General features: G+C 42.5%; 1 protein-coding gene across 1 annotated transcript; it reads left to right on the top strand.

The window, feature by feature from the left end:
- Positions 1 to 2,507: 2,507 nt before the first annotated feature.
- On the top strand, positions 2,508 to 7,801 carry PFDN4 (prefoldin subunit 4). The gene is made up of 4 exons (XM_074969898.1): positions 2,508 to 2,660; positions 3,634 to 3,741; positions 4,865 to 5,008; positions 5,631 to 7,801. Exons 1-4 carry the CDS (start codon positions 2,637 to 2,639, stop codon positions 5,760 to 5,762), a joined length of 408 nt encoding a protein of 135 aa, XP_074825999.1. The 5' UTR covers positions 2,508 to 2,636; the 3' UTR covers positions 5,763 to 7,801.
- The last annotated feature ends 11,703 nt before the right edge of the window (positions 7,802 to 19,504 follow it).

Below are 19,504 nucleotides of genomic sequence, written 5' to 3'. Positions count from 1 at the left end.
ATTGTTACATATGCCAGTTAATACACCCTGAAATCTGAGACCCAGATCCTGCAAGCCTTTTCAAATGTTTAACTTTTTGTACATAGGAAGTCCTTTCCAGTTGAGTTCACTGAGACTACTTACAGTAAACAAAGTGCTGTATATGTTCTAATCCACTGTGTATAAATACTAAAATAGTCATTGGGCCAAAGAGAGCAAGCAAATGGGCATGACTCTGTAGTCCCATTTAGGGTTAGGGTGTCCACCTGGGAGGGGGATGATCCTTGATCCAGTCTCCCTGCTCCAACACACCATTATTTATCCCAAGTGCAACAACTTCAACAGGAGAAATTGAGGAAACGCCCACCCCCATCAGAATGTTCCATTGCTCAGCGGGTAACATGTTCTGCTGAGAGGTGGGAGACCTGTTTAAAGCCTTGCCCTCCTGGGGGAACTGAACCTGGATCTCCCACATCCCATTATCTAATCACTGGACTAAAAGTTGTAAGGTGGGCAGAGGCACCCCACCTGTTTTGTGTGGACTGAGACAAGTGCCTAACTCATTGGCTCAAGAAGAGCCATAGGTGTTAAGTCATCTGATACCAGGTGGCAGGTTCCTGTTCATTGATCACTAAGTTGATACAGGTGTCTCCTCCCTGCAGCCTGTATTTAGTTGCCAATCTCCAAGAGAGCAGTGAGGCTTAGCACCCACCTTCTAGTTAGTGTCTCCCATTGATTAGCTTAGGCAGCTCTCTACCTAGCATGCTGGATTTTGCGGATCACAGTCTTATGTGCTTATTTCTCCCCATTTGTTATATAGGGAGCTTAAGTGCCTAACTCAGCTTTGTGGATTACAGTGTTGTTCCTGTGAATTTCTAGGCACCTATAAGTGTTAGGCATTGCAAGGTCAAATCTCTTCATGAATCCCACTGCCTTCAACTCCTATTGATATAGGTGCATGTCAAAGACAAGAATGTTATAGCAAAATATATATGTATTTTCCTCCTTGCCATAGCTTACATTGAAAGCTTTTTGGCTAGCATGTATAACAGCTGCAGGAAAGACAAATTTGCAAAGGTTTTTGTTATGAGCAACATTTTTCTTGGAAATCCCCATTTTTTATCTTTAGTACTACAGTATTTATCTTGCTCTTCTGACATCAGTGGGAACTGAAGACACACAACATCACCCTCAGGCAGTGCTCAGTAGACTGCAGGATTAGGCACTTAGGGACTACTAACCAGTAGCAGAATTTCAAGGGCCAGATCTCAAACCTTGCTCTGGCTGCTTTATGTCAGTCAGCAGCAATTAAAAAAAAATGCTTTTCTGAAGTCAAGGTAACTGAGGCTTGAGGGAAACCGCACAGCTGTATCCACAAGATCTCTTGCAAATATTAGGGAGGTAGCCCACCAAAGCTACTTTCCATCAATCAAATTACTCTCAAAACCTTGGCTAGTTGTCAGCTCGCCAAACACGGCATCAGCCATACACCCTGTTCTACCAAGGCTCCAGGCTCTTGAATGTTGGGCATTGCACTAACAGCAACTGGTTGTCAGGAGTCCACTGCAGCCAAAACACACCCCCGCAGCTGTGGTTATGAAATGTTATGGTGACCTGATTTTTTTCATAGCTGTGATATAAGCTAAATAAATAAACCAAAGCATGTGGAGGCAATTATGCAGTGCAAATGCCAACTTCCCTTATTTCTGTTTAGGAAAAAACATCCCTCTGTTTTAACAAAAAGGTTATTGTTTGTTCACAAGGTCCCTCCAGAAAGGAATATGCAGTTGAAGAACTTTTCCCCGCACCTCCAGTTATTTCCACATCAAGACAGATGCCCCTGGGAGAGGACTAGTCTTGTGGTTAAGGCACCGGCCTAGGACTAGAGAAACCGGGGACCAATTCCTGGCTTGGGTACAGCCTTCCTGTGTGACTTCGGCCAAGATGCTTCATTCCTCTGTGCCTCCATACCCCCATCTGTACATGGGGATAACACTTCCTGATCCCGGAGGAGTATGTGAGGGTAGATGTCCTTCATATTCAGGTGGCGCTCAGCTACCGCAGTCAGCAGAAGCCGTTGGCACCAGCAGCCTTTATTTATATTTTATGTACGGGACTGTAATTAATGTAATTGATCCATATTCATTATAATAAATGGACTGCTGAGTGGGGACATGGAGAAGGGTGAAGCACTGGTTCCCCCAAGCCTGGGGAGTGCATTGGGTGACTGCTCCCCCCCCCCAATAATGGGGGAGTCACTGTGGCTGGTTCCCCAGGCGTGGATGGGCGCATTGCGGGGGAGGGGGAACACTACTGTAAAGCTCTCCTGCGCTACCCTGGCCTCCCTCTTTCCATGTGCTGGCTCGTTGCGCCACCTAGCGGCAACTTCCACGGCCGGCATCTAAGGCCCCCTATTCTGTCGGCGGATAAATATCCCGCTGACAGCGCCTTTAAGCGGAAAGTACCAAGTGCGGGGGTTCTTGTTCATACGTTATTTGAGTCGAGGTCTTCCCAACTCGGTCGGGATGGGGTCGGCGAGCGCGGCCGAGTGAGCGAGGAGCGCCACCGCGGCTGAGCCGGGACCGATTCAGGCCGGGGCAAGGGAGCTGGTAACTGGGGTCTCCCCCTCCGCAGATGGGCCAGTAGTTCAGTCCAACATGGCTGCCACCATGAAGAAAGCGGTGAGTGCCGGGGGGACCCGTCTTCCCGCTCTACGTTCCTCTCCGGCTGCGGGGCCGGCTCTGCGCCGCCTCCCCGCCCCCGTCCGAGGGGTCCCCTGGCGCCGCTCTGCTCCCCCCTCGCCTGAGGGGTCGGGCCTGCTCTGTGCCTCCTTCCTCCAGGCTTCCCCCTCCGCGGGGTTGGCGCTGCCTGAGCGGCCCCGGGAGGCACCACCGGCTCGCCCTGTGGCCCGCCCTGTCCTCGGGCTGGGCGCTCCCTGTCCTAGGGGAGTGCTGGGTCTGTAGGGGAGCCTCAATCCTCTCCCCGGCATTGGGGGGGGGGGCACTGATCCCTCCCCCCGCTCCCCTCCTGCTGCTCTGTGTGTTGTGTGCTCCCACGGGCGCCTCCCTGGTACCCTTGGTATGCGCTGGGGCTCCCTGTTGGCTTCCCCGCCCCAGGAGAGGCAGGAATGGCCCCTCCCCCTCCCAATGCTTTTCAGCTTGGTGGGGGTCCTTTGGCCTAGTCCCTGCGTGTGCCCGTTCATGTTTTCTCCACAGTGCTGGTCAGTTTAAAAGGTAACTGACTATTTTACTGTCAGGTCTACACTAAGATCTCTTGACCTAATAATGATTGGAAGGGAGAAATTTAGTTTAATGATGTTTCTCAAGAGGCAAAAGCCCCAGTGTAGATGCGCTTAAATCAGCATAAAAGTGCTTTTGTCAGTATCCTACTGGGGGAATGAGTATAAGCTATACTGGTAGAATCACTCTTTTGCCGATATAAGCTGTATGCACAGGAGGAGCATCTGCTGGCATAACTGTACTGGCAAATCTTTTCTAGTATAGACCTGTCCTTAGGAAAGAAACTATGAGAAATATAAAGTTTCTCATTTTTTACCTAAAAGTTAACAATCTTGGTGGTATTACTTCATCTTCATTCTCCCTAAAAACATTATATAACAATTCAGTCTTCTCTGTAACCTCTCCCCCCGTGCAGGCTGCTGAAGATGTCAATGTTACTTTTGAAGATCAACAGAAAATTAACAAATTTGCAAGAAATACCAGTAGGATCACAGAGCTGAAAGAAGAAATAGAAGTTAAAAAGGTACCTTTGCTATCTACTGACATGTCATCAGAGGCACTGAGCTTATCTTTGATGCAGCTCAGAATTGGGGTTCAAATCTGTAGTAGGGGCTGGAGGGCACTATAAGTAGAAGACCTTTGGTTCTGGCTTTGCTTTTGGAGTCTAGTCTGTCTATAAAGTCAGTTTGAAAATAGCTAAAGCAAATGAAAATGGAAAAAGCGATTAGGTTTAGGAAGTAATGCTGCGAGAAGCACAAATGACTAACTCATTCAAGATATATTTATCTTCTACTTGTGCAATGCTTAGAACTCCTTAATTGTCATTTATGGGGGAAAAGGTGGTTGTAGGTGTGTGTGTGGGGATTAATCAAGGATTATTCAGACCTTTTGCTAAACTTTCTGGGCCAAACTCCCCACAGTATTACTCTAGAGTTATGATGGTGCAACTCCGTTGAAATCCTAATCCTCAATTGCTGAGTTCATTTGAAGTGGCCTTACTGCAGCATATGTGAACCCCTTATGTTTAACAATCTATCCCAGCTTGTATTTAGCTCAGGCATAAGAAGGGCCGTAACTGGGTCAGACCAAAGGTCTGTGTAGCCCAGTATCCTGTCTTCTGACAGTGGCCAATGCCCAATGCTTCAGAGGGAATGAACAGAACAGAATGAGTGATCTATTCCCTGTCATCTAGTTCCAGCTTCTCACAGTCAGAGGATTAGGGGCACCCAGAGCATGGGGTTATGTCCTTGACTATCTGGCTAATAGCCATTGATTGACCAGTCCTGCATAAACTTATCTAATTCTTTTTCTGAACAGTTATACTTTTGGCCTTCACAACATCCCATGGCAACAAGTTCCACAAGGTGATTGTGCAGTTGGTAAAGAAATATTTCCTTACCTGCCCCAGATCTGAAGAAGAGCTCTGTGACTCTCAAGAGCTTGTCCCTTCCATCAACAGAAGTTGGTTCAATAAAATATATTACCTCACCTGCCTTGTCTCTCCCAAGTATACCTGACAGTTCTGCTGATCCTCCTCCAGATTATGCCTCTACAGCTCAGAATAGCTTTGATTATAAAGTAGATGTTAATGCATAAATCACGTTGGATAAGGTGACCAGTTTTTTGACTGTGTTTTGACTTCACAGAAACAACTTCAGAATTTGGAGGATGCATGCGATGACATGATGATGCTTGATGATGATGATTCCATACTGATACCCTATCAGATTGGTGATGTCTTTATCAGTCATTCCCAAGATGAGACACAAGAGATGCTGGAGGAGGCAAAGGTTTGTGAGGGTGGGAGAGTCCCTTTGATATATTCAGTGCTACAGAGAGCGCTACATTAGGATAGGTGTTCTGATGGTCATGAGCTGTTCATCTGTCACGTAGAACCTTTCTCTTTCTGAATATCTTTGACATAGTACCAGGTTAAATATTAATAATGACTCTAGTCTGAAATCTCCAAGTTAGCCACAGAAGAAGTGCTGCATGGGCAATAACAGCGCAATTGTTCCCCCTGCTGCCTCATCAGTGTGTATTATGCTGATCTGGAGGAATGATGGCAATATATACAAGGGTGCTGGGCCATGATTCAGTCTTTGGCTTTTGCTGAGCATGCACTCGTATTTTCTGATGTAGATCTATCTCTCTATTAGTAACTGAAGAGATGCCACCAACAAACTTAACGTGTGGCCCAGAACAGCTAGTGGAGAGTAATTGTTTCTGGTCACTACTGACGTGGATTTGAACTTGCAACTGAAAGCTCTGAATTCTGTCCTGTTCCCAGTCCAGGAATCCTCTTAAATAATTGGAATATAGTTTGCTTGACATATGTAATCTATAGGTAAACGAATGAGAAACTTTGCTCAACGTGCGTTGGTATTAATTAGCCAATATTTTGTCTTCCAGAAAAACTTACAAGGAGAAATTGAAGCGTTAGAATCTCGAGTGGAATCAATTCAGAGGGTATTATCTGACCTGAAGGTTCAGCTTTATGCAAAATTTGGAAACAATATAAACCTTGAGGCTGATGACAGTTAATTTTTTTTCGAAATACACAGGATGTAGTTTTTTGTATTGGTTTATTAAATGTGACTCTTGACATTTCTCTTCTTTCCAATAATGTTTTTTTAAAAAATCCTACTCCTTTATTGTTTTATAGCTTTCCAGTCATGAGTTCTACCTATATAATGAAAGCTTTCTTATTTTGCTTACCTACAATTATTTATTTGTTTCAGGAAAAGCAATAGCCTTCCATGTATTGCTGATGCACATCAAGACTGAGATCTTTACATTCTCTTTATTAAAATAATAATAGTCAAGCAAATATCATACTTTTCCCTTGTTTTTGTTTGTGGAAATTACTATCCAGAGTGTGTGAAATGCTAAAAATCTGAAATTTCTGCAGTCAAATATATTGAATTAATCTGTCCTCACTGACAATAATAATTAACAATTGTACTATAATACTTTAGTATGATTGTTTAATGATGCTCTTACCTGCTTTGTAAATTGCTTTGATGTCTATTGATGAAAAACACAATATACGATCATTATTAATCCATGACATGCTGCTTTTCATCCAAGGATCACAAAGCACTTCATAAAAAATTAAGCATCATCATTCCCACCTCACAGATGAGGCAACTGAGGTTAAGGAAAGTTTTTAGTTGCCAAAATCACTGTAGCCCATCCAACGCTTTCAGACTTATGCTATCTCGAAACTAATTTTCTTTTTGTTTAGACTAAATATTTAGTTTTTATTATAATGGCTTACCTTAAAAACTTTATTCTGGTGTTTGAGCCCTTAGGGTACATTGAGTCATGTTTTCAAGCTTTTCTCTATAGCCTGGAGGACTAGAAGCTTACTTTAATTTAAAAAACAAAGAGAAAGCTGAGAGTCTCACCTAATCTCATCCATCCAGAGCCTCAAAGCTACTGACCTACATCTAACCCTCTAGGTGGCCTCAATCCTAGGGGAATCCTCAGCCCTGATTTAAGCCCAGCCTCCTGAGAGATCGTTAGAAGCCGGCAAACTCAGCACGGACCCTCCTAAACTAACCAGAAATGAAATGGCAAGTCAAGGGGCGTAGGCACCTAGGCAGCTTCAGTAACCCATTTTCTAGCAACTGAAACAGCTTGTCTCTTGATCACAGTTGACATCTCTAACACTCAGCCTATGTTTCCTTCCACTCCTGGGTCTCTCGTGTGGTGCTGTGCTGCTCCCCCACCTGTTGGTGGCCTGCATCCAGCCCTCTTCCTGCAGCTTCTGACAGGTATCATGTCTTCGGCATGCTCAGAATGCACCTTCAGGATTGTGTTCTGCTGTGAGATAGATGTTCTCCCACCTAGTTTGAGAATCTTCAGGACTTTTGGGGCTTCAGCTTGAGCTAGGGATCAAAGCAGCTCTTTAGCTGTGGGGTGGCTTTACAAATTCTGGCCAGTGGAAACGTAAGTGCCTACATCCCTAGGCACCTATGGGGTTAGGCAACAGCTGAGCAGTGGTTTTGAAAGTGTCAGTGAGACCTAAATGGCAGATGTAGGGACTTAAAGAGGCATACAATGTGACTGCATATCTTTTGAGGATTGGGGCCATACTTCCTGGAGCTGGGCTTGCCAAACATGCCAAAATATGCAAAACTTACAATAAAATCACAAGACTTAGTTGCACTGTTAGTTGGGCCCTTGTTATTTCAGCTCACCTCTTTCTTGCTATAATGCTTTGACAGTGCCTCTTCTAAGGCACTTAAGTAAGCCGGTGGACTGTTTAAACCATGATGGTACTACAAGATGAACATTTTAATGAGAGGATGAACTCTACAGTCAGGAGTCTTTAAAGTGCTAGATTTACTGAACTCCAGGTTACGTCGCATAACCTTTGTGTATTCCAGGCAGGAAGTGTAAGAGAGCTCTGGTTTCTGAGGTGTCCGGGGGAAGCAGAGAGAGTTCAGTTGGCTGGAGCATTGGATGGGTGTATTTTTATAAAATGAGTATCCCAGTTGCATAGTACAGCTCTGTTCCTAGCTACCCAAATGTGAAAAAAAAAAAAATTGCTTCTGTTTCCCTAGACTTAAGTACTACTCATAAACATAAATACTGGACTCCTTGTTCAATGTACTTCAGCAATATCTCGCTAGCATAGTGTTAACTGAGAATTGGAGTATTATATCCAAACGGTGAAGAGTTAAGTTGTTAATCTTTAAAATCTGGAATTTTATTCAAGTTGATTGTAATGTAGTGTTTAAGGTTCTTATAATTGTAAAGCAAGGCAATATATCACAATAAGGATTTGACAAATAGATGCATCTGTAGTATACAAACAAAGCTACTGTCCAACACATACTGCAGTTTGAGAGCTGAACAGAGCAAGGTTGCGGATAAAGGAAATGCTGGTGTACGGAGTTCCTTTTATGAACAGAGACACAGAGCAACTGGATTTTTTAAGCAGGTGTTTCAAATAAATTTGTCTTTACATCTCTAAAGCTAAGTAAGATTTACATGGTATTCCCCACTGGAAAGAATGAGAGCTTGATTTAATTAGTCATTGAGTTTGGACCATAATGATAACTATCCAGCAGATGGCATTGAAGTGCCAAAAATCCTTCTTCACAGTAAGACACAGAACAATGCCTTTAGGTTAATTTTATTAAAATAAAACTTTAGCTGTGGTGTTGACGCTGTCATGAGCTCTATTTGCCAGCGTGAAGATCTTTCCTTTGCACAGCCCTGACCTGTGCGCAGCCTCTGCAGTCAGAACTGTACTCATTGTACTAAAGCCTGCAGGCTTTGGGTATTTAAGCAATAACCATTATGATAGTAAAAAGAAAAGGAGTACTTGTGGCACCTTCGAGACTAACAAATTTATTTGAGCATAAGCTTGAAAGATGAAGCCCCCAAACATCTTTGTATACCCATGAGTGTTGCCACAATTTTCCTAATATTCTGCAAGGTCCTAATAGAATGGCAGTAGCCCAATTAGTTTCTCTTTGTAGCTGTGTTGTTGCTCGAGCCCTTAGAATAAAAAAATCACACCATGCTTGTGGGTGCAGAAGTTATTTTCTGCATGCTTTAGGGATTATTGAGCTCAACTTCTGTGCTAGGTGGTGCTTTAATTAATGTTGTGTACTGCATCATTTTTTACCGATGACTGACTTGCCAGTTTAGCATGATGTTGGAATATTTGAGGCCAATTAAAGGGAAAGCAAACCTGCTTCAAGCCTTGTGAAGTTCAGTTGATTTCCATGTAGCGTGAAGATCTGGGTATGATGTTATTTTGTATGTAAAGTGTATGCTCTGCATCGCTGTGAATCTGAAAATGAGCTGCCATAAATCTAACTATCTCTCTGCACGCACAGTTGCCCAATTTGCTCATGCAGTTTGGGTAATCGTGCTTGCAAATCAGTCAGGCAATTATGCATCTAATTTTTTTTTCAAATCGGGCTGAGTTTTTTATACTTCCCCTGCCTACAGCTTGATTTAAGTTTGTATAAAATAAAATATGTGGGAGATCTTTTTTTTTTAAATTGCTAATATAGAAATGAATACAGAGTTTTAATGATTTCTTGGAAACATTTGCTAGACGCTTATTTGTCTGTTTAATATCTTTCTTCCTCTCGTGTGTATATATGTAATTGGCTTTCAGCTGGCATATATTCTAACTAACTCCTCATCTTGTAAGTTTTATGTAGATGTGAAATTTCTCTTATCTGTAATAATGTTTGCCTCAGAGTTATCTTGTTCAGATAATATGAATATAAACCACCACCATGCTCCCTTAGAAAGCCCAGCTCCTCAGTGTACTTTTGCTCATGTCATGAATCATTTAGCTACACTTGACAATATTCATTATTCAGTATCCTTGTCAGAATGCAAATTGTTTACTGTCATTCTCTGGGTGGTCAAGTGAATCACATTTGTAAACATTTTGCCAATAAAAAGTACTGTATAAATGCTAAGGAGTATTTTAATCTAAGGGCTTTCTGTGCATGTTATGTTTAGTGGGGTAGACTTCTAGTTCTTGGGTGATTGAACTAGCTGTCCAGCTCTGGCTCAGTATTAATACTATTTCCATGTACTTACCATATTGTTTTAGTTCTGCATGTCATGATTAAGGCTACGATTTTGTCATGGAATCCATGACTTCGAAAGACCCCCATAACTTCAGACCTGCTGCTTCCCACAGTAACAGGGAGCTGTGAGGTAGCGGTTGCGGGGAGACAGGGAGACCCCTGCAGCTCCAAGCTGTGGGTGGAAGGGGACCCAGGAGCACCAAACCCCCACAGGTGGTGAGGGCCCCCAGAGCGCCCACTCACCCCTCAGCTGTCCAGCTCCTCATTTTGTCATGGATATTTTTAGTAAAAGTCAGGGACAGGTCACAGGCTTTTGTGAATTTTTCTTTATTGCCCGTGTCCTGTCTGTGACTTTTACCAAAAATATCCATGACAAAATCTTAGTGTTAGTCATGATGTCAATGGCGGTTGCTTTTCTTTTTGTTTCTGCAGTTGCCCTAGGGAAGGTAGCTGAGCAGCAGACAATGAAAGGTCAATTCAATTCAATGAATGATGCAAAGGGGGGTTAAAATCTCATGATATCTTGTAACCATTGACATTTTCACTGTAGCTCAAGTACTTTAGCTCAGCATTTCCAAACTCCTTGTGGTCAGTATAGACTCCTATCATCTGTCAAGTTTTGGCTCTAAAGATAATAATTTGTCAGCTTTTCAAACTAATCTGGATAAATCTCTAAAATATATACTAGGTTGCAATCCTTTATTTGCAAGGAGCTGGAATGGTTGATCTGTGCTTCTGTGTAAACCTTCTAGCATAGCTATAGTGCCAGATGTAGAACCTGTTCAGATCTTTCACTGAATCATCTCCAGAATACCCAGTCCAAAAGAGACTTTGCTATTGTTCATATGTTTTACATGGAAGAAGCTTAAATACTATGGTGATGGGCAACAGTATAAAACTGTAAGATAACATACAGTTGTATCCCTGTATCACTGTAGGGTTTTATGGGAACATGTTTCAGTTTAACAGCTTTTGTTATGAGACGTTCACCCATATAACTCTTTATAGCGTAGAGGCAATTGCATGTTTAATTTGTATGTGAAAATTAATAATTGCACATGCACTTTAGAAATGTAATAACACTTGTGTGTATTTGAACATATGGGCCATAAAAATAGCCAGTAATAATAAAATATAATTACAAGTTTTAGAAGAAAATGAATATCATAAATGGGTTGGGGTGGAATATTCTCTTAATCTTAATTGAGCAACTGTTTGTTGATGGAAAAAATCATCCTCAAACATGCATAGTCTATTAAGGACCTTTGCATCAGCCAGAGTGACCATGGTTGATGGCATTGCACCAGGCATCGTGTAGTGAAGTTCCCAGATCTGGCTCAATCCTGTGAATCCATGAAGCTCTTAGACAGCCCTGTGAGTGACACCAGGCAGTGTCAGTGCATGTTTCCCTTCATGTGTTGATGGAGAGTTTGAAAGTATGGTGTGCTTGCAATCCTGCCTTTGAATTTGGTTAACAGTTGAAGGAAGGCCAGATCTTTGTGAGATGCTGACATTTTGCATGAAGTCAAACCATTTTATGCTCAAGATTTGGTGTTGACAGTGCACATGGAATGCCTCTAACTGCTCCAAGTCAGCCTGTAAGAGGGTCCAGGTTTCTGACCCGTATAGGAATACAGGTAGTACACAGGTTTGATAGATCCTGAACTTTGTCTCAGTACAAGGATGGTCCATAAACCCGACATGGACTTCATGCAGGAGGCAGCAGAACCTATTAATTGAAGAAAGTTTGATCTGATACGATCATTTGCTTGCAGCCTAGGTAGATGAACTTTTCAGTGCTCTCCACAGTACTCCATCCCATCTGACCAGGGGTTTTTGGTGCCCCAGCTCCAAGATTCTGGACATTGGTCTTCTATGAGACATTCAGCCCCATCGTGTGGGTGGAGTCTTGAAGACCTTGGAGGGGCTGAAATCTTCTGACGTCTTCAAAAGCAAGGCATCAGCATAGTCTTGGTCAGTAAACGCTTTTTGACCAACCTGAAGCGGCAAGTCTTAATATCCAGCTGATAGCTTGACAGAATGGTGCTGGGGTGAGAATGCATCACTGCTGCATGACTGAGGTTGTGTAGAAACATGGTGAAAGCTGTGAAACAATGTGCACTCTTGGACTGGTACCAGTATGCAGATTGTGCATCAGATTTAGCAGTACATCTGAAACACCAACTGCTTTCAGTGTGAGCCAAAGTATTGACCTCTTGACCAAATCAAAAGCTGCTTTGATGTCAATATATGCTACGTGAAGCAGGCAGTTAAATTCTCGATGCAGCTCAGAACAGAAGCCAGAGTTGTAAGGATAGCGTCCATTATTGACTGCCTGACAGTGAAACATGATTGCTGTGGTTGACAACGTCTGTTAAGGAGTTGCTGCAGCCTTCCAAGTCTAACATGGGAAAAGATATATTTCCAGAGACCTATAACAATGAGATTATCCTGTATTTGCCACACTTGATGTGAGATCCTTTCACCTTGTTCAGAGACACTGATGCTGTCTTTTGTTTCTGCTGGTACTTTGCCTGATGCCCAAACTTATAAGAATAGTTGATACAGGCTGATTCTTGCTGGTTCTAAGGCACCTTTGAACCCCTTGGGTGGGATGCCATCAGGTCCACCTGCACATCCATTCCGTAACTTTTGGATGACAAAATAAAGTACTTGTTATACTCTATCATTAAATATGGTTAATGATAATTGGTAAAAACTGCACAAGTAATGTGTAAATGGTTTTGCTGTATTAACTGTCTCTTCAAAGAGCACGAAGAGGACTGAATCATTTTCTAGAAGATCGACAGATTTTTTTAGTAGCTTAGTTTGCATGACTCAGAGGTTATTCTGATAATGTGATTCTGATTCATGAAAGAAAACACTTGGATTTACATAGACATCATAGGGCCTGGGTGAATTTTTTTTACAGGGAGGTCTGAGTCTGTATTGATTGCATGAGTCATAATGAAAAATTCAAGATTTTTGCAATTAAATGTTAGTACCTGCTCAGGCTGCACACAGTGCACTGCAAAAATAAAATACAGGCATGAATGATTGGGAAGTGTCAGCAACAAATGAAGAAGCTAAAGGCTCAGTTAAGGTCATACTGTTTTGGGGAGGAGATGCACCCCATAAGGAGCACTGACTAAAGACATTATTCCTGAGTAGTGCAGGAGCAGCTCACTGGTGGCCCATGCTGCACCTCAGACGGTCTGAGGACTAATTCCTTTTACACAGGGAAATTCTTGCATGTACTAAAATTGCCCAGTCACTATGGGTTCCTATGAGATTTGTGTGGGCAATTAGAGTAGTGAATTAAGGTATTTACTATTACATATATTTATCTCTCCTGAACAACAGAAAACATAGACAGAAATTACCTACTGTCCTCTTTACAGCCCCTGGTAAATTTACTGAGTGGCCAAATTAATATACTGAAAATATTAGAAAAAATAGGACTGATTCCTAGGTTTGGCCAAGATGTCCTTTGTTTGGACCTCGGTGAAACGTCTCTAAGCCATTCTCTCTGCTTCCCTGATCCTGGCAGATTTGGTCTCTGGTATATTTTAGAGCAATTTAAGGGCCATTCTAAATAATGTTTGCAGTAACAGTTCCGTATCTGTCTAAATTAAGTATTTATATGATGCCCCTCACCACGATATCTGAGCCCCTCACAATTTTTGTTTTAATGTATTTATCCTCACAACTCCCCTGTGAGGTATGGCAATACTATTAATTACCCCATTTTACAAATGAGGAACTGAAGTAGAGAGAGACTATAACTTTCCCAGGCTCACTGAAGGAAGTCTGTGGTAGAAGAGGGAACTGAAGCCAGGTCTTCAACTCCTAAATTACTGCCCTAGTCACTGTTGCATCCTTCCTCCCAAAGAAACTGTAGGGACCATACCACCATCTAGGGATAACTAGTGTTCTGATCACGCTGGTGATGTCCTTTACTATCCCTGGTAATCCCCCAACCTGGAGCAGTGGTGGGATTAGGTGGCATAGAATTGGCTAAACCAGTTTTGCACTGTCTTGGGATTTTCTTATCTGTAAGGAGTCCCCAGTTTTCCCATTAGGCGGTCAGCTTTCTGTCTCCTTCCTAATACCTTCACAAGCAGAGGCGACTTGTGGGAGAGACACAAAGGGTGCGCCAGCTAAAGGGGGGCATGTGATCTCCCCACGTGACCCCCTCATGTGACTCCTTCCTGCCCAGCACCCCACATGACCCCCCCATGTGACTTGTCCCTACCCCCCAGCCCAGGGGCCCCATGCTCTCCCTATCCCCTTCCCATCCCATGTTACCTGGTGGGGCGGGGGGGGGGGCGGCTCTGCTCCAGTGTCCCAGGAATTCGCTCTTCAGGAGCTAGCAAACAGGAGCAGCTAATGGGAGTTTTGCGAGGGAGTTTTCAGGGGTGTGTGTGTGTATGTGGGGCAGAGGGGGGGCTACATACGCTTAACATTCCTTAAACTTCTTTGAACTTAAGCTAAAAAACACCCCCTGATAAAAACAACACAACAACAAAGGAACCAGCTGCAGGAGTAAAAAGAGAATGCAGGCAGAAGTCCAGCAACAGAATGGAGGCTACCCAGTTTATTGCACCCAATGCAGCATGTATGATTACCTGCCCTATGGGCAGGTGGTGTATATGTGCATTCAGTGCAAGGAGCTCCTGGCCCTCAGAGACCGTGTACGGGCTTTGGAGGCCAGGGTGGCTGAGCTGGAGGAGCAAAGGGAGAGAGCGAGCTACATAGATGAGACTTTCCGGGACACAGTAGAATGGTCCCCCTTGTCTGACAGCCTCTGTGTTGTTGTGGAAGATGAAAGCCTCAGGGAAGGAGAACATCCAACTGGAGCAGAGGGAAACAAACCCATAGTTGGGACCCTCCTGCCAGATGATGTTGTGGTATCCTCTCACACTGAGGATGCCTCTCTGGGGGAGGGAACTCCAGTTATTAGGAAGAGACAGGTATTAGTAATGGGTGATTTGATCATTAGAAACATAGATAGCTGGGTTTGCAAGGACTGGGAGAACCACATGGTGACTTGCCTGCCTGGTGCGAAGGTTGCGGATCGGTCAAGACATCTAGATAGACTTATGTGTAGTGCTGTGGAGGAGCCGATGGTCGTGGTACATGTAGGTACCAATAGGAAGGATAGGAGAGTGGTCCTGGAGGACAAATTTAGGCTGCTAGGTAAGAGATTGAAGTCTAGGACCTCAATGGTAGAATTCTCTGAAATGCTTCCAGTTCCATGCGCAGGGCAGTTAGACAGGCAGAACTCCCGGGTCTCAATGCGTGGATGAAACTTGGTGGAATGAGGCTAATCAATGGGACACAGTAATACCAGGGTACAAAATATATCAGAAGGACAGAACAGGTCATGCTGGTGGGGGAGTGGCACTATACATGAAAGAAAGCATAGAATCAAATGAAGTAAAAATCTTAAATGAACCAAACTGTACCATAGAATCTCTATGGATAGTAATTCCATGCTTGAATAATAAGAATATAGCAGTAGGGATGTATTACAGACCACCTGACCAGGATTGTGATAGTGACTGTTAAATGCTCAAGGAGATTAGAGAGGCTATTAAAATAAAAAACTCAATAATAATGGGGGATTTCAACTATCCCCATACTGACTGGGTACATATCACTTCAGGTAGGGATGCAGAGATAAAGTTTCTTGACACCTTAAATTACTGCTTCTTGGAGCAGCTAGACTTGGAACCCACAAGAGGAGAGGAAATTCTCAATTTAGTCCTAAGTGGAGCACAGTATGTGGTCCAAGAGGTGAATATAGCTGGACTGCTTGGTAATAGTGACCACAATATAATTAAATTTAACATCCCTGTGGCTGGGAAAACACCATAGCAGCCCAACACTGTAGCATTTAATTTCAGAAAGGGGAACTACACAAAAATGAGGAGGTTAGTTAAACAGAAATTAAAAGGCACAGCGCCAAAAGTGAAATCCCTGCAAGCTGTATGGAAACTTTTTAAAGACACCATAATAGAGGCTCAACTTGAATGAATACCCCAAATTAAAAAACATAGTAAGAGAACAACAAAGTAAAAGAAGCAGTGAGAGGCAAAAAGGTATCCTTAAAAAGTGAAAGTTAAATCCTAATGAGGAAAATAGAAAGAGCATAAACTTTGGCAAATGAAGTGAAAAATATAATTAGGAAGGCCAAAAAAGAATTTGAAGAACAGCTAGCCAAAGACTCAAAAAGTAATAGCAATTTTTTTTAAAGTACATCAGAAGTAGGAAGCCTGCTAAACAACCAGGGGGGCCACTGGACGATTGAGATGCTAAAGGAACACTCAAGGACGATAAGGCCATTGCAGAGAAACTAAATGAATTCCTTGCATCGGTCTTCACGGTTGCGGATGTGAGGGAGATTCCCAAAGCTGAGCCATTCTTTTTAGGTGACCGATCTGAGGAACTGTCCCAGAGTGGAGGTGTCATTAGAGGAGGTTTTGGGACAAATTGATAAACTAAACAGTAATAAGTCACCGGGACCAGATAGTATTCACCAAGAGTTCTGGCCCTACCGCTTCATCTCCCCAGCTGCCGGCCTTGTCCTCTTCCCGCTGGCATTTTGGGGAGGGTCATGTGACTCTTTGCGGCCCCCCCCCCCCCCGGGGTCACCATTGGTGCAAAGAAGCACATGGGGTAGGGGGCCAAAGAGCTGACTGCTGTTCCAAGGATATTTATGTTTCTGTTTTTGGTAGTTTTCCTCCAACTACATTTACGTGCAATACAGAAATCCATCAGCACCTTTAGTGTTTGATCATTGTCTTGGCCTGAACTGCAGCTAATAGAACAGTGCATATGGGATCTATGCTGCTTTACAAATAAAGAATAAATAAATAAAGGGACTATTTTTAATGCTATTTTTAATTTTTTTATTGATTACATTTACATCTGAAATGGCTATTGTCTCTTAGACATATTGATAGGTAGATGTATGAATGAAGATGTTGTTTGGGAGTAAAAGCCAATAATTGACTGTGATCTTTTTATAACATCCAACCGTAAAAGCTGATTGCCTCTGGAAACACTGGACCAGTAAGTCAACCCCAGAATAAAGATTATTAACCTCAGCATGCAAAGGTGCTGGTGTGGGCTAGTGGAAGATAATACACGAGACTGCTTTATTAGCACTTCAGGGAAACTAATAAAATATTTGGTTTCATTTCAGTTGTGAGTCCATGTTTCCTTACTCTGTATTGCTTAATAACATTATTAAAAGTTTGTCTACAAAGGCTTTGGATTTATCTTTTGCAAATGTCTCCCAGCACAAATATTAAACACTTCTGTGCTCTTAAACAGATTACAGAGAAAAAAACATCCAGTGGGAGATTAAAAAGTTGCTCTTCATCATATATGTTGTGAAGCAAACAGCAGTTTAGGAATCCACACCATTGTAGTCCTTCTAAAGTGTTCAAGAATGAGCAAGCATGGCACTGCTAACCAGGACAAAGAGTAGTTATTGCACTTTATGATGGAAGGAAGACCAGTAAGTATATTTGTGATGTTCAGGGTAGTTTTTATACTAAATACCTTTGGTGAAAGCTTTGGTGATTTCAGTCACTGACTGAAAAGCTCAGCATTTCCTGTGCTCGTCCTGTAAACAGTTATGTTGAAATTCCCTGTAGAAGCCATCTCAAGGTTTTTAGCACTGAGCAGAATGTGTTTCAAACCTTCTTTGTACTTTAAGTCAGAACCATGTCTGGTCTGGCAATGCAATGGCCATCATTTTCCAAACAATAAACAAGAAAGGAACAGTCATTTATGAAATACAGATAGAGGTCCAGGTCTCTCACTGGCTGAAAAATGGAGACACAGGTTATACACACATGATCAAGTGGCAAGATGGAGCAACGCCCTGTTCACTACCAGCTGCCTTGTCCTGTATCTATAATTACTTCTGAAAATATATGGACGTGCCTATTTGTTAACAAAATGGTCATTGTGCAACTGTGTCTGGGGTCTTTCCATGGACACACACATGCTCCTCCAACACAACACTCTTCCCCCCAACCACTCCCTATGTATTACAGACTACCTTTGGAGGTGTATGGGGCAGGTCAGTGTGTGGGGTGGTCGAACTTCAAGACCTATCATATTAGAAAAGAAAACAATAGACGTAGTGGGAGTGAACTAAAATTACCAGTAGAAGTCTTAAGTTTTGACCTGGATAGAACATTTTATGACAGTAATGGGCTTCGACTTCAGGAAAGGTGGTAGCAAAACTGCCCGTATCAAGAATTAGATGGTTTATATATTCACTAAGGTTGACTGTAGCTAAAGTCAGTGATCTTCTTCCTCCTACTATCCACCCATTTCCAGCTGTGGGTTTGACTGTGTGCATTAGCAAAATAAAGGCAGATAACAGAAGTAGAGTAGTAATTTTTATTGTAACATTGCTATTACAGATTTTTTCTGCTGCACTGATTCTTACTAGAACTTCCCCAGTTTTGCTTCCCCACAACTCAGTCATATGCCATCTACTGAGCTAATGAAGTAGTGAAAATCCTTTATTAACACCCAGTATATGGCTTCTGAACATGCTTGCTGCCACATTTGCCTATAGAGCCACTGCTTTGCCAGCTCAGTATTGTAAATCATAGAAATGTAAGACTGGAAAAACCTAGCTAGGGTACCTAGTCCAGTTCTCTGCACTGAGGCAGGACTCAATATGATCTCTAGACTATCCCTGACAGGTGTTTGTCTAACCTGTTCTTAAAAACCTTTGATGACAGAAATTTCAGTACCTCCCTAGGTAATTTGTTCCAGTGCTTAACCACGCTTACAGTTAGCAACTTTTTTCTGATGTCTAACCTAAATCTCCTTTGCTGCAATTTAAGCCCATTACTTCTTGTCCTGTCCTCAGTGGTCAAGGAGAACAAAATATCACTCTCCTCTTTAGAACAACCTTTTACATACTTGAAGACTGTTATCAAGTGCCCCCCCCAGTCTTCTCTTCTCCAGACTAAACAAACACAATTTTTTCAATCTTTCTTCATAGGTCATCTTTTCTAGATCTTTAATCATTTTTGTTGCTCTTCTCTGGACTTTCTCCAATTAGTCCACATCTTTCCTGCTGTGTGGTGCCCAGAACTGGACACGGAACTCCAGTTAAGGCCTTATCAGTGCTGAGCTGAATGGAAGAATTACTTGCTTACAAGACTCCTGCGAAGACATCCCAGAATGCTGTTACTGCTGCAATAAATAAATAAATAAATAAATTAAATAAAAGTATTACATTGTAAATGTAAAGTGTTTTGTGATACATTGGGCATATAGAGTTATATGGAAAACCAAATCCTATTTTTTATTTGCTCTGAAAAGCAAATAGCAAGGGGTTACACAATGCACAAGTATAGCCACAATTTCATTGATACAAACTGCATAGAGGGGTTTTCTTTGTTTTAACACAAGTCATTGCAGTTGTAGAGGCTAGTGGGTGAAGGTGTCTGTCTTATAAGGTCCAGAAAAACAGCCTGTTGTTTGTATATGGTGTATATGGTTTGTATATGGTTTGTATAAGGTGTACATAGTCCTTGCTAGTGTGGTGTCCACCATCATTTCAAATGATGCATTGAGTTTATGCATCTGTTACGTGTTATATGCTTAGCACCCATATATATCACTTGTCCATCATGTGCTGTTAAATGGCACTTGAGTCACACTTAGTATTCT

Source organism: Natator depressus, chromosome 13, assembly GCF_965152275.1.
Source record: "Natator depressus isolate rNatDep1 chromosome 13, rNatDep2.hap1, whole genome shotgun sequence".
Lineage (NCBI taxonomy): Eukaryota > Metazoa > Chordata > Testudines > Cheloniidae > Natator > Natator depressus.
Note: the sequence above shows the minus strand (reverse complement) of the source record. Positions and strands in the feature narration are given on the sequence as shown.